This window comes from Sinohyriopsis cumingii, chromosome 6, assembly GCF_028554795.1.
Source record: "Sinohyriopsis cumingii isolate HCF-2022 chromosome 6, ASM2855479v2, whole genome shotgun sequence".
Taxonomy (NCBI): domain Eukaryota; kingdom Metazoa; phylum Mollusca; class Bivalvia; order Unionida; family Unionidae; genus Sinohyriopsis; species Sinohyriopsis cumingii.
In genome coordinates, this window is record NC_142966.1 from 77,950,876 (window position 1) to 77,978,842 (window position 27,967).

At 34.1% G+C, this 27,967-nt stretch overlaps 1 protein-coding gene across 1 annotated transcript in view; it reads left to right on the forward strand.

The window, feature by feature from the left end:
• LOC149797271 (organic cation transporter protein-like) overlaps positions 1-27,967 on the forward strand; it is a 45,480-nt gene that overhangs the window by 12,323 nt on the left and 5,190 nt on the right. The window contains exons 3-8 of the mRNA XM_089961982.1: positions 1,039-1,142; positions 5,782-5,936; positions 6,924-7,092; positions 15,017-15,232; positions 22,609-22,835; positions 23,338-23,519. Of these exons, the coding sequence (XP_089818108.1) occupies positions 1,039-1,142; positions 5,782-5,936; positions 6,924-7,092; positions 15,017-15,232; positions 22,609-22,835; positions 23,338-23,519 (1,053 nt within the window). The remainder of the gene's footprint in view (positions 1-1,038; positions 1,143-5,781; positions 5,937-6,923; positions 7,093-15,016; positions 15,233-22,608; positions 22,836-23,337; positions 23,520-27,967) is intronic.

Consider the following 27,967-nt stretch of genomic DNA (forward strand, 5'->3'; position numbering starts at 1 on the left):
ATAAATAACTGTATGTGAGGTCCAATCTTACAAGACTAAAGTTACAACGAATAGCGCGCTAACACAAATTATCAATATTTTCCAAGATTTATTCGACACGTAAACGTCTTCGAGTGACGCATTAGATAATTCGAAATAAGATGAACATTTATAAACCCAGTGAATCTGAATGCTTACACCTACCGGTAACACATTCGCATTACGTCCGAGTTCTCAATATTACCAGATATATGTGTTTAGTCTCTGACGTAGTGAGAATGCCGGATCGGTAAAACCATTATTACAATTGCATACATGTACTCTTTGAGGATCGATTGGAATAATTTGAAATCAGGGTTGAGAGGTTTATTATTTGCTCCCTTTTAGAAGGACTACGTTTGTATACATTTAAATGTGTGTTGGTTGTCAACAAAAATTATCATCGATTGCTATGTGAGACATTCTTGCTTTGGTTTTACGTCATTGTCTAAAACAAATTATGCGAATATATGCTGAAGAGGTCATACGATAACAGTTGAGGATATGATCTTTTAAGAGATGACGAAACTAGCACAAGTTTTGTTTTCATCCACAAGTTGCGTGAACAGGTTTTTTTTTTTCACGTTTTGTTTTACAGTGGGCTGGTAGATGTGTGTGTACACTGGATCACAGATAAAAATCAATATCCTTTAAAGTAAATATTTGCAAATTTTTACATATGTTGGATATTATTATTGTATTTTATTGATTACAAGTGAAACTGTACATGACTATGATACAACCGCCACCACCACCAAAGTTACTATTACTATAATTATATATATCAACATCAGCAATAATAATAATAATAATAATAATAATAATAATAACGATGATCATCAGTATTATAGTTGTCGTCAGCAGAATTTAAAATTGATTTAGCAATACGTAATTTTTAACCTGTCATTAAAAAAAGAATAAATAGAGAATATTTGTTATCAAGGAAGGAATAATTTACAGAAAATAAATTTTCTTCTCAATTGCAGTTACTGCCATTTCAATTTGATTTGTGTCCAACAGGTTAACTTGGTATGCGACAGGACTTTTCTGCAGACTGTTGCAAAGTCGGTATTCTTTGGAGGTGTCTTTACTGGAGCACTAGTCTTTGGAATACTCTCTGATGTGTAAGAAGTTCACATTTTCTCTTATGCAAATGAGAGACAGACAGACGCACAGACAGAGAACATTTGCTGATAGTGTGTATGTCATCATCGACATTTCCAAAGGACTTAAAATGCTTTTGCCTTTCTTCTACTCTTACTGCTGTTACCGCTGCTTCTGCTTTTTGTTTCTATTATAGTCTTTTACTTTTGTAATATTCCCGTAAATTCATAATCATAATCAAGAATTAAATAACCCTTATGTTTGTGCTCAGCACAATGTCTCCATCATGCTTTGCGTCTCTAGGGACTCTGCACTCCTGTGCAGCTGAATCTGTGAAATAAAAGAACTGGACTGGCTTAAACTAGGCAAATCAGTAAGATGGAAGCCAGTCTAAATCATGATTCACTGTCGACTAATAGGACCGATCAATACTCTGCGGCCAATTGCTACCAGACAACCAAGCGTAAATGATCATTTCAAGACAATAAGGAATTTTACATTCAAAAGTTTAACCAGAACATAACTAAAAAAGTAGTTGTTATATATTTTGTCATCTAAAGAGATCGTATTTGTTCATTAATATATAGAATTCAAGTTTGTAATTTTTGATTCATTGTTGCGCAGCCTATTTGGCAATGACTTATTTTTCCATAGCTTATTTTACCATGTACGATTTACAAAATGATCGCCATAAATTCAGATAATTTACTCACTATATTTATATTTTGTTGTGCATTGGTAGCAAGCACAATGTTTATTATTGCGGTCATTTCATACAAAAAAGCAATATTGATATATTTTCTCTCTGTCCATCCAAAGTACACGCAGAATAGTTAAATCTATTCGAAATATTTATACTTAAGCAAACAAAAGTGAAGATATGTATACATGATTCACCAATACCAAAAACATATGAGAAAATTGCAAGCCTCTATAATACGTGACATATAAAAACCAGTAGGATGAATAAAAAACGATATTAAACAAAATCTTAACGAAAGAACCTAAGCATTCATTCAGTCGTTGAGCGAACGTGAATTTTGTGGTGACAACAATACTGTTTTTAATCTTAGTGAGTGTTATTTGAAGAAGATCATCAGATTAAAAACTTGAGAGATTTAAAGAAACAGCAATTTGTTATTCATCACCTAACTCTTCAAACTTATCAATAATTTGTATCTCATGGAACAATCTAGCCGTCCAACACTTTGAGATCTGCATAACCATTGCATCATGAGTGACGCAATATGTTATATACCATTATTAAAGAATTTAGGAATATCTCTATTGGGAAGTACAAACTAGACCGTTTTCTTTATTACCATGCTCCGTGATTAGTTCATGCTGCAAGTCTAATATATATCAGGTGTAGAACCTAATCTCTGAAGTATCAGATAACCAAGAGACTGATAGTGTAGATTCCATTACACATGCATGACCGTTTCATAAACTATTAATTACCTCCAGAGACAATAATTCCAGATGAAAATCACCTGTCTTGAAACCGTAAACAAAGTATTGGTTTCTCGGTAAAGATAAACCAGTAGCTCTAACCAGATATCCAATGTGTCCTCAAAATTACTATTAATCAAATTTTCATCTTTTTGTAGTTTCGTTTTTCTATAGGTTATTTTGAACAGAACAGTTGAACATATGATAAGGATATAGTTAGAAAAAACGTTTGGGTATTGAGACACTATCAGATTAAGTGCAAACATTCTTTTACCAGAATTAATTATCCTACAAAATTATCGTGTTATGAGCTTATTTAGGTACGTTTAATAATTCTTAAATTTGCTTGAACTGTGTTAAACGTTTTTGGTTATTTAAATAAGCAGCAGATATAAAATCAATCAACATTCTGTGCACACCTACATTTTCTTTTCTCTTGATTTTGGATGAGTATACCTTGTTGCACATTTATGACCACAGCCATGTAATCTGTTTTCGTGTATGCTCCTTGAATTTAGTGTACAAATTGTTAACATTGAGATTGCTAATATTTGTTTGCTTTCTTGATCATGATATTAATACTTTGTGGCTTCTGTAAACTGTTGCCTAAATTGAAACCCTGGAAATAAAGTTCTCAATCACTTTCTTCACTATTTATTTGCATTGTATTAAAATGCTCTTTTTCGAGTCTATTTCGGAAGAATAAGGGCTAAAGTTGTTTTAAATGCTATGTCGATGATTCTCTCCCGAGTGATGTAAATAAGAAAACATTTACATGTAGTCTGTATTTGTCATTTGCCGATTGTGGCAACGATTCGAAGTAATTGGTTTCAAGTTAGTTGAGTTCGTTACCACCTCTTATTACTTCAGAAGAATAGGAATTATAATGTTTAATTCGAAATCCTGAGAAAACGAAAACAAGATAGAGTGGACAATGATTTCTAAATCGTTTGAATCTCAAGTGATATTCTATTCTTTGTTCCTTACACAAAAAACTTTAATAGCTTTTCTGCCAGTGTTTTGTGCAACGTGACATTCTAAATTTTGAACCATTAAGTCCTTGTACATTCTGGGGTATGTGTGTGTGACTGAATCTGGAATCCTCCCATCTTCCTTTGTTATGAAAGTATTTTAGTCAATGAAGTTGTAGAGATCATCGCATCAGTAGAATATGGGGATGCCGTTCACAAGCTTTCTACACCAGTTGTTTATCAAAGTGTTGTTGTCATCTCCTTTCACCTTCATATCAAATGACATGTAGACAGCAACCGTCCATTTATTATGTCTGGACTTTGCTTAGGTATAATGACGTGTAACCTTTATTCTGGCCTAATATTGTTCTGGCTGTATGTGATATATGCATACGTGCTAACACACATAGCAATTGCAATAAATATATATTTGTGTCTTACATGATCTTTTGAAGGTTGATATAAATCATTTTTTCTCTCGGTTTTATTGATTTGTCAAAGTTTGACACGTTTTCTTGGTTAGTACACAATCGGGACGAGTGGATGAACATGTAGAGGATAATTTCTTGCGACAAGTGAATAACAGGCCTATTTCATCGAGTGGGTAAAAAATGCTTACGTTTTTCACTCACGAGATGAAACATATCCGTGATTCACTCGACAGCAAACAATTGTTTCTTTTCATTTTCTGCTTAAACGTATTGGCTAGCAACATGTACTCTGTGTGTAGTAGTAGTAGTAGTAGTAGTAGCAGTAGTATGTATATATGTATAGCAGCTCTTTCATTACCACGCCCTCTGTTGTATACACTATTTCACTATAACAATGTAATACAACTCGTTGTCTTGCAGTGTCTTACGCATTCAAGAATATTCTCGATTTGTACATGATTTATATTGGCTACATGAATTTGTTTAACTTCGTCTGCTAGATTGATAATGCGGGTATTGCTGAGGTCTGTCTAGTGTTAACTTTTTGACATAGTTTGACATTTTTGTCTCTGTTTTTGTTGGTAGGAATACTTACAATGTCTGTCACCATGGCTATTTAATTTACATGAAAATCATATGTTCTATGCATACCATAGAAATCTATTTCTGTTACGTCTCACCTTTTAAGCTTATATTGTTAACTTTACACTCATGTAATGGTTTGTAATCTTCGATTCAATACAGTTTTCTTTTTTTATAGTAGAAAGGAAAACAACCATGATTTGTGCCAGAGGCAAATCACTGTTAAAGTTCTTTTCGTTCAATTTGTAAACGCTCTGAGCACGTGTGCGGAAGGTGTTCCTTCCGCACACGGTCACCTCACGATAAAACTTGTATGAATCTCTTGCTCGTTCACCTGATTCCCTTGCTTTAACATTTTTGTCCGATCATCTACTTCTGTTGTCCGATCATCTACTTCTGTTGTCCGATCATCTACTTCTGTTGTCAGATCATATATTGCTATTGTCAGATCATCTATTTCTTCTCGCTCTGCATTGTTTATTTTCCCTCACTGCCGGGCTTTAAATCTCTTTCTGCATGTTGTATTAGTTGATGATTAAGATCACTCCTCATGATTGATTTCATTCTCACTGATGACAATGCGTATTATTTCATCGATAGTGTTCCATTTATTTACGTTACTATTTCATTAGCTTTTAAAACTATGCATATCCATGACAAAGTGTTCGAAATCGGATTTCGACCGTATTTCTTAGCTTATTTCAAAACGGAGACGTATCTGTTCTTGTAATCATTAGTATCTATATAAATGATCTTTTGTGTTTCATCGATACTTTCTATATAATTCATTTCATCAGCTGAAAACGTTGTTCTGTATTAGCATTACGTGCTCCATAATTACATTTACATTTGTAAGCAATTAAAACAATAACAAGCGTAGGCATCCCGAAAATGTTTTGCATAGTTTGATGTTCTTCTGTCCCATTATCGATCAAATATTTGTATATTTTTTTTCTTATGGTGTCAAAAGAGCGTGTATTAGTTTGGAAAAAAAAAGCAAGAGGACAACACTGAAAAACTTAAACATTGTGAATATAGTAACCTGCATTATGTCGATCATTTTGCCATTGATATTCATAATGTGTTTGCCCGGTATGATTACATGTTTATTCTAAACAAGTGTCCGTTACTATCAGATGTTCATTCAAAACATGTGTCTGTTATTTACATGTGTCCTTGTAGAAATTACCCAAGTTTGCTTGATTCTATCCTAATCCATACAGGATCGGCCGAAAGAAGACGCTGTATCTATCCTTTATCCTTCTGGATGGCTTCTCGATTGCTCTCTCCTGGGCTGAAACATTTCCTCAGTACGTCATATTGCGTTTTGGAGTTGGAGCCGCAAATGCCGGAATGTTCATGTCTTGTTTTGTAATGGGTAAGGCAATATGCTGAAGAGGAACAAAATATTAAGTATGTGACCTCATTCATACTAAAGACGCTCAAAAAATGAATTATTTCCAGTCTTTTATTTAACACTCAGTTTCCAGCAATTTCTTTTTACATTCCAACACAAAACAGTACGCTTTTGATAACGGTTAAATCTTTAGCATTTTAAATTTTCGCATGTTATCTTGCATTTAACATGGTGCAAAATACCCAGATAGACATCTAAGCTGAAGCGTAACATTTAAAATAGATTCTGACTTGGGAACAAAGTCACGCACACACACGCTTGCCCACTTTCGAGTCAGCCCGTAGTGTTGAATGATGAATAAGGTGATCTTTTATAGCAGCTTTTATTAGGGTAGAAAATCGACTTAAATCTTAAATACGGGTCAGGAATTATCAGTTGTAATCCTTAATTGCTGGGTGGACTTCGTTTTGTGGATGTGACATGCAGGAATAATATCGGTTTATTATATCTTTATTCATGAAAATGGGGTGGTCTCCGTACAAAGGTCTTCCTTTGACAGGGTTATATTTAATCTATTTCTAAATATTTTTTCAAGTTGTTATCGAGAGATCATTATGTTTGTTTATTTCTCCCAAGGAAGAATAATTTGTTGTTCTGCTTAAACCACACACACGAATTTTAAGAAAAAAATAATTAAAAATTTAAATTGACACAGCTTCAAAAACAATATCATTTACAATATATAAATATCTGGTATAACAAAATAATATAGATCATTGCTACATAAGAAATCAGAAAAAAAACTTAAATTTATGGACTGATAAATGTTATTTCTCATGCACGAATTAATGCTGTAGACATCATTAATTAATTAGGTGAGAAGTCTTGCCCTTTTTCTTTGCTAATTACTTTTGCCTGGCACTATAAAACCTAGTTGGAGCTGAGACCACTTTAAACTACATGCATTATATCAACACAACTATTTATTTTCTTCCTGAACCATAACAGGAATGGAATTAGTGGGTCCCAGGAAAAGACTATGGGCAGGAAATCTGATGGGATATTCCTCATCTATTGGACAGCTGATACTCGCTGGGCTTGCGTATTGGCTAAGGGACTGGAAATTGATAGAACTGTCAACTTCGGTGCCGGGGATCGTATATTTGAGTTACTGGTGGTACGTATTTATATATTATGGTAGTGGCTTACTGCTTAAATAAGTAAATATTGTTTCTGCGAAATTTCCTTTTGTACTTGTCAAGTTTGATTTCCCTTTCATAATTCAAGCAAGCGGAATGACCATATGAATATCAAATTTATTGATGGTTATTTATGCAAGTACCTGTTTTGCCAATTTGTTATGACAATTGTGAATGCAAATATAATGAGCGGATTGCTGATTTTAAAAAAAAATAATGTACAACCTAAACAAATAAGTGATTCTCAGTATACTGGCATTGTAATCGGTGAGTGCGAGGCTTCTCAACCTTGGCATCGTACATGTCTCGGGTAATGAAAAAAAAAAAATAAATTCATTTTAGAAAGGCCTTCACACGAGTGTGGAGAACATACTCAGATTAGAAGGTATATCACATCGGGAATGGCGCATGATGCAGAGAGACAAATATTGATACCCCTAAATATAATGCTGATTGTAATTTGTGATAGGTAAGGCGTTGGAAAACCTAACCAGATCATGACATCCAACATACTGCGAGCCCACATCCAAACTGAAGTCTTGTTATGTTTAAGTAAAGGCACACATTAGGACTTGTTAATTCATTCTCTTGTATGACAGTTGCTTGTAATGCCAATCATAAGTCGGAATCCTTTGAAAGATAACTCTTATGGTATCGTTTGAATTACCTCTGGAATTCCTAGGATTTCGTACCTAGGAACTCCAATGAGGATGAATTCAAACACAAGATTTTTACCAAAGGAGATAATCAAAAAGCTTTATAAATATCCAAATGATAGAATCAACTGTAAGAAGAAAAGACTAGGGTTGTGTTTTGCTGACAAATTCTGAAATTACAAAATTTGAGAACGATGGTGCGATTGCAAATGAATGATAAAACATTGTAATGCATAAACATGCAGCATGCTGCATGCCAAGAGAAACAATCAAACGTATGTTTATCACATAGGATTAATTAATATGGAGTTTAGGATGTATATTTTTCTTCATATCAAGTCATGTTCCAAGAAACTTTGTTTGAGAAGGAATTTGGAAGATATCAAGTAATTTTTGAATAGGTAATCGTACTTAAATGGTTTCTTTCTTGGAGATGCAGTTTTCATAAGCTTAACTGCTTGATGGAAAAAAAATCAGATTTTTATGTCCGGCGGAAGGATTTCTTCGGTCAAAGATATTTCACGTTGTTTGTATTATCATGCATAGCATGTTACACCTTATTTAAATTTCTAAATTATTTTACAGTATTTTTCATTATTGTACATTACTGACCATAATAAAATGTAATAGTGTATACGCAGTTTTAAGAAAGGTGAGTCTATAAAATAAATAAGTCAACTTATGGAAAATTAGTTGGCAGACCCTGAACTTTTAAATAGGCGAATGGTACAAGAAACATTAGTCAAGCAAAATGTTTATAACGATGTTGACAAACCATTAGCACAACCAGTCAAAGAGGAAATTGCAAAAGTGCACCACCGTGAAATTAAACGTTCCTGATGATAGTAAACGTGTTTTTTTTTCTTCTTTACAGTAAAATAGATTGTGATGTTTCAGTTTGATTACAGAAAAGCTTTTGGTTGACCAAAGAAAGTAATTTTATTACAAACCTTTTAAGAAATAATATTGAAATAAAAATGAAATAAATAAATAAATAAATAAATAAATAATAATAATAGTGTGTATTTGTACTATAGGCCACTGGCCCATGATACATATCCATACATCATGCAGTACAAAAATATGTTATAGCGCGTAACAAAAGAATTAATATACATGAAAGTAATAATTATTGCTTTTTTCGAATGTAGGTGAGATACAAGTATATACTGCACAGTAATCAAACAAACGGATTTAAGGGTATGCCTAAAACGTGTGTGGAGCAAGATTTGTGATATTGATCTAAAGTCTTATTCGACTTCCGGTACACACGAGGTGACAGTCCCGATAATTGTGCTCACAAGAATACCAAAATTTCATTATATTTTTACAGCTAACACGTTGGTGAGTTTTCGTAAGTGTGATAATAATAACTTTATCATATCAAATATGCACAGACAATAAGATGAGTGTTTGAAAAAGTGGCTCTGTTTGGAATGAAAGTGTGAAGAAAGAAGGTCGGATACATGTAAAACCCGTGCAGAAACATTTCGGGGCGCACTACTCGTAGTTGTAGTATAGTGTTCGCCATCTGTTAAGTTTTAAGATGGGTATTGGTTTGGAGCAGTTGAAGTGCAGGATTGAATGTTTCATCCAGCCAAACAAATATCTGAAATCTACATCGATCACAATAATAATAATAATAATAATAATGATAATGATAATAATAATATTTTATAAAGTATTTTAGACCACCGACCGATATTGCAAAATATGATACAAGTAATTATAATGCACGTCATGGTGTAAAGAAGTTAAATATGGTGTTCATCATGAGTATACAAAAAGTGGAATTGGTATAGCAAGAAAGATTTCTTGTAATTAATATGTTACTTTGACTGGTGAGGGATAGACATTTTTCTACAGACGGATATAGATAATAAACTTCATATAAGTATTTATTTCTTAAATGGTCATAAGCTGGACAAACACAAACAAAATGGAATTCATCTTCAACCAAACTAAACATTATTTTTACTGCATAATTTACAATACCTATTTTTCTATCAATCCTGCTATGCCCACGCGTATTTTTTTTCAGCGTATGCGCTGAGCACCCATATTTAGTAAGTTGTTTCCTTAGAAAATCTGATAATCCACATGAGAGGTATTTTTTTCGGTTCTAATTTGGTTTCATACGTGCTATAATACACATATTTATGTGAATTGTTAATATCACTTTGCCAGTTTGGGAATGTCGAATCCTTAATTCTTTGCAAAAATAGCGAGGAAAAAGAAAACTGTATTTCGTCTCCAACATCATGATTTAGCCAGACATACCTAAAACCAAAGCGAAATAACATGCTTTTAACTTTGGTAGCCCACGTGATACGGTTAGTTTCATAGAATCTTTCGATATTAAATAACTTTGGTGTGGGTAGCGAGATGAAGGCATTCTTACAACCTTGAACCAGTATTACATGCATTGTAAAAATACAGGTACATAGTGGGATCACCCTAACACAACTGGATTATTGGTAGTTTTAGGAACACCTAAATGCTGTTTGCAAAAGTTGTATTGCACAATTTCAATATCACTACTGAACCTATATCCCCAAATCTCTGACCCATAGCAAGCAATTGGTTTTCTTATCGAATCAACAAATTTAAAAGATCCTCTACACCAAGCAGCCAAATCGTTTTTCATCATTCAAAATCCTTGAAGTTCTTTCTTTGCACGAGTCGCTAGTATCTTAGCTTTCAGCCAAACCAAATTTTGGGTGAAAAATAAACCAATGTACTTGTAATAAGGCACACACTCAATACGAATTTCTTTGAAAAACCATATATTCTTTTGACTGAGATAGTTGTACTCCACATTTCTGAAAACAATGATTTTATTCTTATCGATATTGACCATCATACCAGTTTTATCACAGAAACGTTCGATAACATTTATTTGGTTCTGAAGTAGCGTTACTGTACCGGCACAAATATAGATAAATACAAGATAAACAAAGGATTAAAAATGACCCCTACAGGGGCCAGGAACATGAAATGAGCAGATAGTTTGTATGATTCTAAACTATGATTATGATTTTAAAGAAGAAACAAGAAGCCAAAATACAAACAAGATAATATAATAATAATGTTTAATAAAAAAAATATAAAAAGTATTCTACATATTGGGCAGAAGAAATGTTTAAAAAATAAATGTCAGATTTACTAAGAAAATTGTTTATGAAAAAGAAGGTTTATAAGGTGAGAAAAAAATCGATGATACATTCTATGAGCCTGAATTACAAGAACAACAAACAAAACAAAAAATATTTAGGATTGATAAATAATAAAATGTAATTATCTAAAGAAATAAGCGCCTGTGAAGTGAAATGGGTAAGGCCAGCAATTTATATCTTGTTTACCCTTGAAAGATATATAAAATTTAACCATTTGAAGCAAAATTGGCCTTAAGTTTTCTCGTAAGAATATACTTTGATACTTTTATCAACGTTTTGGTGCACATATTACATAAAAAGTTTGTTTCTTATATGTTATCTTCCCCTCTTCATCATTTAAAAAAACCCAACTAGACTTTTATATTGTACCAATCCCACCATTACGCTGTGCTGAATACGATAAAAGAAAATTGCCATTTCTTTTGTTTCAATTTAGGTTGCTTGTATGCAAAAAATTATACCAATTATTACCCATAAAAGAATTACCACAAAACTCTTCTGATTCTAATTGCAATTTTCCTGCGCAGTTTGTTCTTCTTCCACCATTAAACAACCATCAAAGTCTTACCCAAGCAAAATGTGTTATTGTACTTTTAACATCACCATCCTTCACTTGAACAGTAAATCACCATCCTTCGCTTTAACAGTAACTCCGTAATAAATGTTTGTCAATAATGTTGTCCAATAACGTTTCCATTTTTCACATTTGTAATCAAATCATTCTTTTCTTCCTATACCGTGGATTTAAAATAATTCATCTAAATTGATTCATGATTTCATATACTTTGAATTAAACAAATGATCAATTTTTTCATATACCTTGGATCTGTAAATTCTTGATATCTTCATATACCTTGGATCTGTAATTATTGATATCTTCATACACCTTTGATCTATAATTATTTTTATATTTTTGTAAATTGGACCTAAACTGATTCATCTCTTCTCGTACCTCGGGTCGAAATTGATGCATATCTTCTTGTACCCATGGATCTAAAATAGTTCATCTTTTCATACACTTTGGATCTAAAATGATTCCTCACTCCATATACCTTTTGTATCTAAAATGATAAATCATGGATCTAAAATTATTCCTCACTTCGTATGCCTTTGATCTAAAATGATCCATCACTTCATATAACTTGGATCTAAACTGATTCCTAACTTCATATACCTTGGATCAAAAATGATTTATACCTTGGATAAAAATGATCCATTACTTTCTTGGATCTAAAATGATTCCTCACTCACTCCATTTACCTTGGATTTGTACTGATTCCTCACTTCATATACCTTGGATCTAAAATGATTCATCACTCACTACATTTACCTTGGATCTGAACTGATTCCTCACGTCATATACCTTGGATCAACAATGATTCTTCACTCCATGTACCTTGGATCTCACTTGATCCATCACTTCATATACCTTGGATCTATAAATGAGTCCTCACTTCATATACCTTGGGTCTTAAATGATTCATCACTCCATATACCTTGGATTTAACTTGATCCATCACTTTATATACCTTGGATCTAACATAATCCATCACTTCATATACCTATCTAAACTGATTCCTCGTTCCATATTGTTGGTGTTGTAGGATTTAACGCCGTTTTTCAGCATAAGATAGGCTATACATGGCGGCCAGTATAAATGATCAAGTACGAACCCGGGAAAAACCCAGAAAGTACCAACGACCCACGATAAGCTACTGGCAAGCTTGCTCACATACCCACACTGGCCGAACCCGAGACTCGAATCCACGCAGGCAGAGGTAAGACGGCAGTGATTGGTAATTGTGAGCGTTTTAGACTACTCGGCCACTCGGGGCCCTTCACTCCATATACCTTAGATCTAAAATGATCCAACACTTCATTTACCTTGGATCTAAAATGACTCCTAACTACATATATCTAGGATCAAAATGACGCCCCACTCCATTTACCTTGGATCTGAATTGATTCCTCGCTTCATATACCTTGGATCTAAAATGATTCCTCACTCCATATACCTTGGATCTTAAATGATTTCTCACTCGATACATCTTGGATCTAAAATGATTCCTCACTTCATTTACCTTGGATCTAACATGATCCCACACTTCAGATACCTTGGATCTAACATGATCCCACACTTCAAACACCTTGGATCTAATATGATCCATCACTGCATATACCTTAGATCTAAAATGATTCCTCACTCCATAAACCTTGGATCTAAAATGACTCCGCACTTTATATACCTTGGATCTAAAATGACTCCTCACTCCATTTACCTTGGATCTGAACTGATTTCTCACTTCATATACCTTGGATCTAAAATAATTCCACACTCCATATACTTTGGATCTAAAATGACTCCCCACTTCATATACCTTGGATCTAACATGATACATCTCTTCATATTCCTAGGATCTAAAATGATCTATCAATTAATTTACCTTGGATCAAAATGTAAGAAACAGCAGTTTGAGGATCTGTAAGCTCGTTAAGTAAAGCTGGTATTTTTATATATGTCATGTGTGCGCATAAATTCTGACTTCGTTTTTGTCCTGCTTTATTCTGACGAACTACTCGATTGAAATCATTGTGCTCTTTGTCTTCCACTTCCACAATTGACCTAAATTAGATGCCTGTTAGAGATGCTTTTGTATCGAAGACGTTTGACAAAATGAAGAAAAAAGGAAACAAATATGATACCCTTTGTTATATTATCTGACAGGATGAAGAAATAAACTAAATTGTTAGTGCGCCGTTCACACACAAAAACACTTACACAAACAGTTGGTATGCATATTTTATTTGCATTGTTTGTTTGCTAATTTTATTTAGGTCTTCATTTTATTTCATGCGTTAAAAAATTATATGTAGGAAGTGACCTTGTCCAAAACCAAGTTCATTTTCTACTTACCTGAATCATTGATTTTTTTAATTCTGTAAACAACTAATACATGGCAAATAGTTTCCTATGAGTATGGATTAACTATTAGGAATATTATCCTGTCTTGAGTCAAGGACATTGTGTTTACCACATTTTATATTCTGGTTATAACTAAGATTTTATTTTGAAAATATTTGGAAACTTCTATAAGGTTATTTTCTAGTAGGTAACATGTTTTTTTGAAAATGATAATTGTGACCTGAGGTCGAGTAGAGGACTATATATATAATCTTGTTTTTCTTCCTACAAATTATCCATTAGTGCTTTAAGATCTGAGCAGAATCATTTATATTAGTGTTGTGTCCAGTACTTCGTTTGGGCTTGAATTTATTTTATTCAAATTATATAATTACTGGAAATACAAAAGTGCTCATATAAAATAATATTCTTGGAAAGAGAGACTTGGATTCAAAGTGAAATTTCAAATAAGGATATATTCTTTGATTGTGTTATTGTAATTCAACCAAACACTGTTTTTACATCACCATGATACGGGCCACCGCAGGTACAACTTTTCCAGCGTTAGATTTAATTTGGATTTCCACTCGAGTTTATACAGAACTTTAATCCTCAGGACTTGTGTCTGTAATTCTAGCAATATTGGAAATTTAATTCGCAATACCGTAAGTTCTCTTTTTTTATATATTCACCTTGTTTGTTCCAGGGAAATAAATTATTGTTTAATTTTGCAAAGCTTGTTTGTTTCTCACTCTTGCTATTACTCGTTTTCAGACCATAGAGTCGTAATAGTTGCATATGCAGGTATTTAACATACAGCGTACTCGAACCTTGGAACGAGTTGAAGCATTGTCGGATATAAAGAACGAGGACTCGGAAGAATCCAAGAGTGCAAGTACGAACAAAATGTAATGCCTCGTTATTCATTTTGGTCTTTCACGTACGTTGATAGGTGAACATTACTACGATGACGCTGATTATGGCTATATGTCATTATTATTATTATTATTATTATTATTATTATTATTATTATTATTATTTATTATTATTATTATTATCATTATCATTATCATTATTATTATTATTATTATTATTATTATTATTTATTATTATTATTATCATTATCATTATCATTATTATTATTATTATTATTATTATTATTATTCAGGCTCATCCCCGAGTCACCAAGATGGCTGCTGAGTCAAGGCAGATCAGAGGAGGCAAAACGAATTTTACGCAAAGCAGCGGAAATAAATAAAGTGAAATTACCAGAATATGTACTGGACAATATTTGGACGAATTCTACCACGTCCAGTGGCAAATTCTGGCAATTATTTACATCGAAAATATTGTTCATGAGAACATTTATAATCCTTTTAGACTGGTAAGTATAATATGTTGTCCCAATATTTGTATGTATATATGTTGTCCCATTATTTGCTAAATATAGCAGAAAGTAAATGTAGTCACAGTCTGTATGATCTGTTAAGTCCAAGTTAGTATATAGTTGTTAAAGAATGAGTTTTCAAAACTTAGGCATATTTGGCAAATGAAGAATTTATTGAACTAATATTATAACAATAGACTTCCTACACGTTAAAAGCAGGAATTTACTCTCCTGATGAAGAAGTAACACGTCACTATTAGAATTCGAAATAACAAGGAAAGTAGATTTTTTCAAACCGATGACAGTAATAAGTAGAAAGTATGCCTATATTTGTTTAAGGGTTTCCATCAATCTGTCTTCATTAGAGAACAAAAATCTTGACGTGGCTTATAATAGCTTATGTGAGTTGCGATGCGGAATCGCAAATAAGCACTGTTAATATTAATGGCGAGATCGACAATGTCCATAGATACTAGGAAGACGGGTTGGGTAGCTGACTAAAACAAGGCAAAATTTGGAGAAATATTTACGCTCAGTTAGGACGATAGTTGTCAGTAGTAATGGAGATCCATATCGGGAGAAATGTACTATAAGTGCGGGATAAGGCAAATGCAATGTTAAAAACTTCCATGGGTTTAACATTATGGGCCACTATGAAGAGAAGGGGGACTTTGAGACGATGTTTGATAATGACCAACACTCACCTCTACTGACCGAAATATCGGCTTTCTGGCAAGCAATCACTCCACCTGATCGGCAAACAGTCTTACTTATCAGCACCTAAAACGAATAACCAGCATCCACATTTACTAACTTACACCCACGTTTACAAGCCAATAGACATTGCTAAAGGGAATATACAGTAGGGGTAGAGTTAGAAAGAATAACACCTAGATTGGACAAAATAGAACTGCAGTGAAGGGAAGAAATACTAGGACAAGCATATTCACGCAAGCATCCCGTCACTCAATCACACTTCTGTTATAAGACACTTAAAGAAAGATGGGCAAACGACCCTTATGTCGTACATTTATTGAAAGGTGTAATCAAAACGAACTATGTCACGATTACTAAAATGGCAGCTTGAGAGGGACGTGGGCCGGTGCAGGAATGTGTTATGCTTTCGATCGTGAATACCAAGTATGGCACTTTCCTGGCACAGAATAATGCCAACAGGACTACGGCTGAAGTCGAGGGATCTTTCTCCAGGCTACGTAAACAAGTTTATCATCTCCAGGCTACGTAAACAAGTTTATCAAAATCAAACCAGACGTGAGCGACACCGACTTTAATACGAGAAACATCACGAAGAAGACGACAGTTTGTTAACCTCATGCTCATTTGTTTGTGGAGAAAACTCGCTCAACTTCCGATAGTACCTAAGACTGAATACTTGGCGGATCCAAGTTCATACTTTCACTAATCGACAATAAAGAAAAATTTATCAAAAGCGTCGAAATCACGTAAAGATTTGATCTTGATACATTACGAAGATGTCATGGAGTTTGTTCCACCCAACGACTTTGCCAGTATCATCCTTGCTGCTTACGTGAGAGCCAGTGCCTATTTAAAATTGAACTCGGTGTTGAAACCTTCAGGAAACCGTGTCCTTTATTCTGACACCGGTACTTTTAAGTTCATCAATCAAGCTGCATACTATCACCTTCACATTTACACTAACGTATAGGAGTGTGGACCGACAAACATCCCGAAGAGACTATTCGGAGTTTTGCCACTGGCGACTCAAACATTAAGGCTAGCAGTACCATAGATAACAACAACAAAAAATGTGATCAAGCACATCTACCCAAAACAGAAATAAGACGAATGTTAGATGTGCCCGCGACGACACTGATGTTGGATTCTGAACCATGAATGATGCAACATGATCCGCAATCGAAAGTGATGTCATCCCCCTTCCAATTTATGGAAGTCATCCACGCACTCACATGCCACTCTTACATGAATGCTCATGAAAAAAATCACGAACACGTGAAACAAAATACATGTTCCCTTTGATTTTCCTGACAATCATGATTTTGTCCGACATTTCAACGTGTTCAAAGGAAATTGCCCAAAATATATGGACGGACACACTCAGAAATCATCAACTAGAGCAGAATCTGTATACTTGGGACAAGAAGATTACGTAAGGTGTTTCAGTTGTTGTGTGAATCTCTGTGAATGGGAGTATAAAGATGCCGTTTATCTTGCACACGCCACACAGTTTTCGTGTTGTCGCTTCATTCACTTGGTCGATTATCATTCTCATGGATATTTTAGAAGAAAAGGGGATCCGAAGTTTACCTCCTGAGCTACGATAACACATTTACAGTTACTTTGTACAAATTAACTTGAAACGCAATATCGGAAGAAAAAAGAAATTGCATTATGAACAGTATTGATGTTTTAGTCATTAGTATTTGAATGCTTTCAGAATTTTGATTACTTGGAAAATATTCACATGGTTAGGTACTGATAAACTCCAAAATACGTTATAAAACTCGAGATACCATGACTTCTGCAGGCAACGTTGCACCGAACTTCATGGAAGAAGGTCTATGAAATGATTCAAAACTTACAAAATTACCAAATGCTTTTAATTTTGGGACGATGTGTCGCGTTTGTGTTAGTCATTGAATTTCTTGGAGTTCATTTACCGGCAAATTCTTTGTATCACCATTCAATTAAAAGACATGACCACCAAAACAATATATGTTCACATAAAATTCATTCTGTGGAAAATCGTGCGATTAGTGATGAATCCAAATCGACCCCTATGTGAAGAAGAAATTCATCGACCTTTATCCATGATTCATACTTACCAAGACGTGTATGTCGCTAGTAACGTACACCAATAGACTCTACACTGGGTGAATGTACGTGATCAGAGATGTCTTGGATTGGACGGTTGGAAAGTAGAGGTCATTGACGGTGCCAAAGGTGTGTGTGACTGATCACAAGAACGAAGAAGGGAACATTTTGAAGTGTTTTTACATTTTTGTAAAACAATAATAGAGGAACATGTGTCCAGTAGCAAAGCATTATATTATCTGTGGTGGTCTCAGAATTTCTATAGAGATATTGCTTTATAATCCGTTCTCAGAGTGATTGTAGAAAGGTCACTGAAAGAAAGTAGAGAACAGAGTTTGTTTATAGAAGGCATTCATCGCGAAGACGATGAATCGTGTCTGACTCTGGTCAGACTCATCTAGTCATCTTCGATTGCATGTTAGGACATCATCTCAACGCTAGTATTATTTACATTATTCAAAATTTATTTCAAGAAGTAAAGCCCATCGCAAGATCGGTCTCAGTGCCGTTATTTGGTGTTGTTTAAAGTCCTAGAAACAAATATAAAGTCCACGTAATAACTAAACAATTAGGAATGCCCTGTACGAAATATACTAATGATGATGATATTCATGTGCCAGGTAAGTAATGATAGTTTTTAAAATATATCGTCCCAGATTATTTGAAAATTCGAACTGATTTGTCTCACGATTAATGTCAAGAATGAGATCTAGAGTGTTACACGTTGCCTTCTTCGTTTTCGTCAGTCTAAAAATAAACAACTACAACAACTTATACAGATAGCATTCATTATTCAACGTTTGCACTCACATTTTTCTACCAATTTGATTAGTACACTGCATTGTATCAGTCGCCAAAACAATATACACAAGTGCGTTCGCATTGGTTATAAACCAAGTCTCTAAAAAGTGTTGCGATGGGGTTGTTTTTTCTAACAGCACGTCAATTTGGGTTTTGTGGGGTTTTATTTAAATCATAAGGTAGCCTAGGCACAAGTGGTAGAGCCGTGAATCGATTTGCAAACTAAGAAATAAATTATCTTGAAACCGGGTGAAAGTTGTGTTCTAGGAGGCGTGATTATTCATTCAATTATATGAATCTACCACGCGATCACGATGCCGTCACCAAGCTAAAAAGCAAAACAAATCAATAAAATAACAAGCACAATGAACCAGAAAAATACACATCTAGAGAAAGAGTAGGAAAATGAGCAGAACGGTGTGTTCACAACCAAAATCATCTCCCCAAAAGAAGACCAAGAACGATAAAGACTACCCTTTCACTCTCAAGAAAGAGAGCCAGTGTTCAAAGAATGCGCACGTACTCATCGAAACCTCGACCTTTAGGCACCAAACCTACATCCCCTGTCGTATTCTGCTTTTCTCCTTTTTTATTGATGACGCTAGATGAACCTGGTTTAAATTACGTGTTTTCCAATCTGTTAAAGACATCTCTCACATGGTCATCAATTTCGAAAACGACTCCCAAGTTTTCATATCTCTTGAAATAAAGTCGCATCAACTAAGAAAAAGTGCAATACAGCACATGGTGCTGTATATTTTCAAACAAAACTTGCACTATTTTTTCCGTTGACAACGCCTTTGTTGTTCCATGAAAAATATTTTTTCAATGGAATGTGCGTCTGGGACTGAATGGAAGTTGTAACTGTTTCCTTTTGATGGCTTATGCTAAATATACACAACCTACAATTAAGTAGGCAGACTCTACGTGCGATGTGTCGAAGTCTTACCTAAACTTAGAAACGACATCAACCAAGCAATGACCAAAAGAACTGCTTAGTATACGAGGAGTGTAAGTTAAAACTTTCATCATTGCCGCTATACTCCAAACGATGATCAATGAGCATGTGTTCTAGGGTCAGTTCCCTATACGTATGTTCATTGGCATCGTCAGCAATGATGCACTCAATGGATCTATTGATCAGAACCCGTTCCAACTCCATCCCTAAAACATTTCCAAGACAAATGTTATCTTTGTTCGACGGCCAGACGGTGTATATCAGACCCATCGAACCTACCTTTGTCCAGAAGAATAAAGTTCTTATTTAACTCTGTTGGAAGTCACGCTACAGTTGGAGACAAACAGTATAGGACAACGATGTAGGACGATATCGCTTGAAGTGATTTGATTTCACCCCAGACCAAGGCAGTAATGATGGACATTTCTGCCCTATAAAATCCGGACAACTCCGCGTGGAACTTAGGTTTGCACTAATCCTGGATAATACAGGGAATGTATTCTTGTTTGCGGAATTCGACACTTGAAATCAATAGTGTTAGCAAAGTGACCATCTGTTTTTTGACATCATCGAACACAAAGTCGTGGACATAGATTGTAAATAACAGGAATCACAAAGTCACATACACAACAAGGAGTAGTGTAAAAATAGAACGAATAGAAAAATATTAATGTCATGATGGCAAGAATAACCCTGAAAGAATCACACTCCTGACTAAAGAACATTGTTATGGTTGTTAAAATCGATCGTCCTACTCAAGTACAACACGACAAATTTTTAATATCGTCAAGAAAAAAAAAGTTGGAAGATCATCTCGAACATGCATGGACTAGTCCATGAAGAGAACATCTTGAAAGAGTACTGTAGCTGTAAAGACTTAGAAGATTATTCGAAACTACCACTGACTCCTTTAGAGACGAAATGCATCGAAACCCCTCTGCAAGGGAGTACCAATACATCTGGCCCTACCATTTTTCAGACATACCTATTTAAAGAAGAAAAAAACAACAAAGTGTTAAATCGCGCTTATCATTAACTGTGAGAAAGAAAATGAATACGTGGCAACTTCATTACTCCTAGCCAACAGTTTTCACACGACTCCTTGGAATTTAGTGAATTGTACTAAAGATGAACTTCCTCAACGAAAACCTAAAGACGGTCGAGTTTATGTCATCAGCACGGAGGACAGTCATAGACCAGGACCTCGCTGGATGATGATCTCCTTTTCCAAAGACCTCAGGGTGCAGCGTGGAATATTTCGATTCATATGGACTACTACTTATCGAAGACGATGTTATAGACATATGAAATGAAATACTATATTTATTCAGTTGAACAGGGGAGATTAATCTGGTTCGATTGTGTGTGGACAATATCGGATTTTCTTCATTAAGGATGTTTTTGATTCCCATTAGAACATTTATTAACTTGGTTTGGACGTGCTTTCCATAGAAACGATGTAAAATTAGAAATGTGGTTTAGTAATCATTATTGCGCTCTGTTTTCCTAAGCTCAGAAAAGGTCTTTTATTGCATTTTTGTCTGACATTTTCCAGATTCTACAATTCAAGACATTCATAGGAATGTTTGGCCTTGTTCACTTACAAATGAATAATAATAATAATAATAATAATAATAATAATAATAATAATAATAATAATAATACAGTAACTGAAACATGGTCTGAATACATTAAGATAGTTCAATGAAGCTTTCCATTTTTTGCTAACTGCGAATAGCAACGTGAAGCTTTTTCCGCAACAATTGTTTGTTCCTTAACGTCCCGACTTTAGACATATATTTCAATCTATTTTGTTGGAATATTAAGATATAACAGTGAATGCCATAATTGTTCCCCACCTGCATAGTGGGAATATAAATCTCCTCATATCATTCGTCATCATGTACATTATTATTTTTCTTGCAAATTGTAGCTTCCATCACACGGTGCCCTCTTTTGATATTCTCAAATCTGCTTTTCTACTTTCATTTACACTTTGGCGAATTATTTGCGGTTTTTTTTGTTTTGTTTTTTTTTTTGTTCTTTATATTTGCCTAGATCGATGTTTATTATGGTGGTCGGTTATACTAAATTTTTAAACGAGGTAATACAACAGAAAACATAAAACTAGCACCAAGAGATGATGCCATTTTAAGTAGATATTCGTGTAAAAACATTTAGCTCAAATGTATAAGTGTGTCAACCAAAAAGATGTAATTCGGTTGCTTTTTGTAAACTACCAATAAAACAAAATGCGAACAGGCATATATGATAAAAACATTTATTTACTGATAGAGTATTTAAACAGGTAATTCATAAATTTCCATCTTGCCTTTCTGGTCTTTTTGTTCAAGAATTTGTAATCAGCTCTCTCTCTCTCTCTCTCTCTCTCTCTCTCTCTCTCTCTCTCTCTCTCTCTCTCTCTCTCTCTCTCTCTCTATATATATATATATATATATATATATATATATATATATATATATATATATATATATATATATATATATATATATATATATATATATATATAATTAATTAGTTCGGTGTCAGTTACACTTCGCATTGAATCCTGAAGCAAACTACAAAGTTAGACCTTTTTACGGGTCTGTAGCATTCAAGTTTTGCAAATTACAAGCGAGCTGCATTTCCTCCGTTAATAAACCTAATCGATTCCTAATTGTTGTACAACAATTTCGCAACTGCTGTGATATACTACAATTTTTCTACTGTGGTCCGCTAGCATGTGGGATAAGATATGCACTTGGAGTGAACACACATGTCCAAACTCTTTTCATTTCAGGCTTGTAGTTGGTATGGTATATTTTGGTTTGTCTCTAAATACTGGAAATTACGGCGGAAACTACTATGTGGACTTCGCTATTTCCGGCGTGGTTGAGATTCCGGCGCAGCTTCTCTGTCTTGTCCTTCTCGATCGAATTGGAAGGAAACGGTTGTATTTAATCGGCATGTTGGTGGCTGGTATTGGTTGTCTGTCGACGCTAATCTATGTTTATCACGACAGAAACGGTGAGTTAAATAGGTGATGCTCATGACTAACTTCTAAACTTATAACCAGCAAAGAACACTGAAATAAGAATAATGCTTTTCTAAATCAAATAAATCAGCATTCTATATTTTCTCTTTCGATCAAATCACTTTTTTTTCACGTACGTGGAGGATAAACCGGAAGCAATTAGGTCTAACGACAGGAATTGTCATGGATAAAGACAAATACATAAATATTGATTTTAATTTTAAAAACTTCAAGTCTAATTTAATTTATACATTAAAACTATGGGATATGTATACAATTAGCATTTGTTTATGGTCGGCCATGAAGTAAAACTACACACCTGACACTACTTCACTAAGTAAAACTACACACCTGACGCTCTATTTCACTAAGTAAAACTACACACCTGACACTCTATTTCACTAAGTAAAACTACACACCTGGCATTTTACTACACTACAATATGCATTTCATTGGAATATTTTCTAAAAGAATGTACATGTGTTTTATTGTCAGATTTGCAGCCTCTGAATCTAACACTGGCAATGGTTGCCAAGCTCGGAGTTTCTATGGGATTTAGTGTGATTTACATCTACTCTTCGGAACTTTTCCCCACCGTCGTACGAAACGCAGGCATGGGTGCTGGCTCCTGCTCCGCACGTATTGGAGCCATCATGGCGCCTTACGTTGTAGATTTGGTATTTTATGTTTCGTACTTTCACTTGACCTGTATTGTTTTCTTTCAAAAATACTTACTTCTAGGATTAAGTGAAAGGCGTTATTATATAGTACGTTAGTATCAGGGATATAACCCACTGAAGGAAATAAAAGGATGCTTTCAACGTGATCTTCAGCTGTTAGCGTCACATTTTAGCCTATGATGATAAAAAAGAGAGATGGTACCGCTGACACATGTCGTTTATTTTTCATGAAGTACGGTCCTAACAATTAAACATCATGTAGTGATGATACAGGATAGGGACATCAACTGCATATATGTTAGATCACAAATGAACAAATATTGAACTTGCCTGTCTCTGAAATTCATCATTTCCGATTACTCTTCCCAGTATCCGTGCATTCTGCCTAATCTGTGACATCCAATTGGCATAATTCAAAATTGTCTAAACATGATGAAGTCGCCCTGTTTGGAGTTACTGCATGGCAATATCAAACTATTTAGGCATTGACTGATCTACAGATATTGATATAAGACTTAAAATATCGGGTTTTTGCAAACCTTTTAGCCTTTGACCTCAATGTTTACCTTTCAGAAGCAAACCCTATAATAGCATCAGCCCTGTCATTGAAGGGACCCAGTGAAGATGGCTGGCTGAGTATTAAGGAAAATTGTGATTTCATACGATGATACCACAGAGAAATAATTAAATCGTTACTCGTAAACACTTATGTCTGGGACACAACAACAACAGCAACACAAATCTAGTCCATACGCAGGCTATGATTATCTTGTAAGGAATGATACGTAATGCCCGCACATCGCGCTTCAACTTCACAGATAATTAGGCACTTGGAGCACATGAAAATTAAAAACTATGCGCATTCCCATCTACCAAACGATTAAAATTACATTTGTCATTGACGTTAATCATAGTTGCGTGTTAAAAAATATTAGTTTTTTTCTTCTCCCAATACGGGACACTTATTGATGAGCAATTAACTGAAAATTAGTCGACAATTCTGTGTGTTTCGCTTCAGTTACCTAACATTTGTAACCTGGTATATAGTCCATCGTTGCAAGCCATGGGCGACAATGCAGTCAGCTACATGTCTTTATCGCCAGTGGCGGCATGCACTTTGATTAGCTTATTTCTCATGGATATGCATAAACCCGTTTAACCAATCACTGCGTGTGCTAGTACAATCGTCTTGCTATTGTGACCCAATTTGACCTTTCACTCTGTTCTAATGAACCAATCAAAGTTTCTCTTTCAAAAACACTTATCGACAAAACGGGCTGATGTGTTATGGTTGTTAGATTGTGTTAACTGAAAACGTATTTCGACGATGCATACAATCTTGTAGATGAATTTTTATAAAATGTAGAAAAGAGTGTTATGGAAAATGGCTAAATTTCCCATCGATCCACACCTACATCATTTTGTAAATAGAAAAGTTAATACTAACTGGGTGTTAAATGTGTAGACACTGCATACTAAGGTGGCGCTCTACAGTTTTGTATTTTGCACAAGGTTAGAATTTTAAAGAAAAAGAATTTCCGTGCGTTTCCTCACTGGTTATACTAACTAGTGTTACGTGTTTAGGCTCGAATAAACTGTAACACAGAAAGAGTGAAAACAACAAGCTTTTTAAAATTTAACAAATAATTTATTTTCCTGGAAAATTCTGTAAAAAATGTTTTTCACCTGCCAGTTCCATTTCTTTCATTTTACATTGATATTCCCTTTCTTCCTTCTCTCTCTCTCCTTATCTATTTGTTTTTCTTGTAACTGTATTTGCATCTGTTCTTTTTGTAATTCCATTTGTCTCTCTCTCCTCTTTTTCACCTTGTAACTGCAATTGTTTTTCTTGTATTTGTCTTCTGCTTGTAATTTCATTTATTCTTTTTCTTTTTCCAATTTCATTTGTTCTTTCTCTTTCTCCAACTGTAGCTGCATTTGCATTTGTTTTTCCTCTTTATCTTTCTGAAGCTCCAGCTTCCTCAACTCCAATTCCATCTTGTATTTTAATTTTAATTCCTTCATTTTTATGTCAGAGTCTGATACAGACGTACTGGCTGAAACCAAAGCACTTTTATCCAAAAAATTATTTTCTACCAAATACTGAACGAAAATATTTCTTATTTCCTGTTTCTTTAAGGAAGCCTTTACTTCAAAAAGATCGTATTTTCTGGCAAGTTGAATCAAATCATCTTTTTTGAAAAGATCTAATTGTTCCTGGGTAGGGTTTGAAAGAAAGAGTTCCACTTTTGATGCCATTTTAGAAAAGCTTGTCAATCTCACTAAAGATTTCAAAAACCAGGGGAATTAAAATTTCTGAAATATTTTAGCCAAAATTCAAATATCCGAGCCCCCAATTTCTATGTTACGTGTTAAGGCTCGAATAAACAGTAACACAAAAAGAGTGAAAACAACAAACTTTTTAAAATTTAACAAATAATTTTTTTCCTGGAAAATTCTGTAAAAAATGAAAAAATGTGAACTTACGGTTTCAATAATCAAATCCAAAATTAATCTAAGAATAATCCACGAATTAAATTGCAAAAGTCCTAGTGATAAATGTTCTAATAATTTCAAATTCGAATCCTGATGTAAAATCCAAAATGGATGACGATGACATATGCTGTAGTCAGCACTGTGCTTATCTGCAGTTCCTTGTAGAAATACAAATAATGGCAATCCGGTGTTGGAAATCCAAATTGAATTTGTAAGCAATGTCTTTCCCTGTCTGAGCACTCTTCAGAATATTTCCAGACAAATAACAGAATTAATCCTTTTTGAGTCCAAGTAATTGTAAATAACTCCAAACAAGTAATTTGAAATAACTCTAAACAGCACAACATAACACTTTAACTGCCCAACTTCTACTAAAAGTTATTTCTCTAAAACATTGAGTTATATGGGCTTTCCTAAACATCAACAAGGGTCATGTGATCATGTTTATATAAACATACACAGAATATTGCCTTGATTAAACCAATGATTTTATTCCCAGAATAAAAATTATAAAAAAAGTGTTTACTTCTTAACCTACGTAGTTTCATCATGACATTGATAACAACCAATCATTTTAAAATAAAATAGAACTTTGTTTACTAATTCTGAACCCAGGTCAGAATTTAGATCAACACCTGTTGTTTATGAACTAACAGTCAAGGTCATACCATTTTCTGAAAAAGTATCATCTATAGTGAATAAATTTACATTATAATAGCATATAATAGAATAAAAAAATTTTAAACTGACAAATTATATATATATATATATATATATATATATATATATATATATATATATATATATATATATATTAAATCAGATATACGTAATACTATATAAAAAAAGACCTTTGTATATCTTAGGTATTTTTCACAGAACCTTTAATTCCTTTTATTTTGGTGTATGATTCATGGGTTATAGAGTATACAGTTTGGCCTTACTCCAGATGTTCACCTTTAAAAAGATTGCTATCTCCACTTCGCAATTTTCACTTCCTTAACTTCAGAGGTAAATTTTAAATAAAGAGCCGATAACTTTTTTTGCATTTTATATATTTGGTAATTCATTCATTGCACTTTCAGAAGCTAGTATTGCCTAGTCTGGCAAAATTCATTTTCCCTACTTTAATAGCCGATAAACATAGGGTACTTGAGACTAATCCAAGCTGATTTTTTCAAAGCAGGGATCAGTTATTTTAATTAGTGGTGTGCTTAGATCATGTACAATTTTCACAAGTACAATATCAAAAGCAATGTCAGACACATTACATCAAAGTAGCATAGAGGTATGCCAACATTCTTTCCGCTGTGCAGGTTTCAAATGCAAACAACTTCACCTTATCTACCTCACTCTCTCTAAAGTATGTAATAACTGGTGAGCGCCCCCTAATAAGAAACCAGTCACACTTTAAAATTGCATTCTTTCAAATATTTGTATGGTTCTTATTGAAACTGACCATTTTATAGTGACCGAATATAAGGGAGATAAACCAGTCGTGTATTTGCTGTATTGCATGTGTTTCGTCCCTTTGATAATAGAGAATTAAGTAGAGAAAAGGATATGAGCCGCAGCATTTTCTGGACCTGCTTGTATTTGAAACATATGCTTTCGATTCCTCACCAAAGAGTCGGGTGCTAATTTTAGTAATGAGTGTTCCAAACTCAAGACTGTCAAAGGACTGAAATTCCATCAGTAAAACAATGTCTCTATTTCTTTAAAATTTACATCTAGGCGAAACTCTCAAAAGATTCTTTAACCAATCCTGGTCAGCCTAAGCCATATATACTCCATTTTATCTTCACCCATTTCCGGGCTGGTTCCCATTTTTCCATATCATTAGTACAGTATATCCTTAATATGAACACTAGTCACGTTTTCCTAAAATAGCATAAAAGTTACTACGTGAAAAACTCATAAAAATGGGTCATTTAAAGGAATAACCCCTA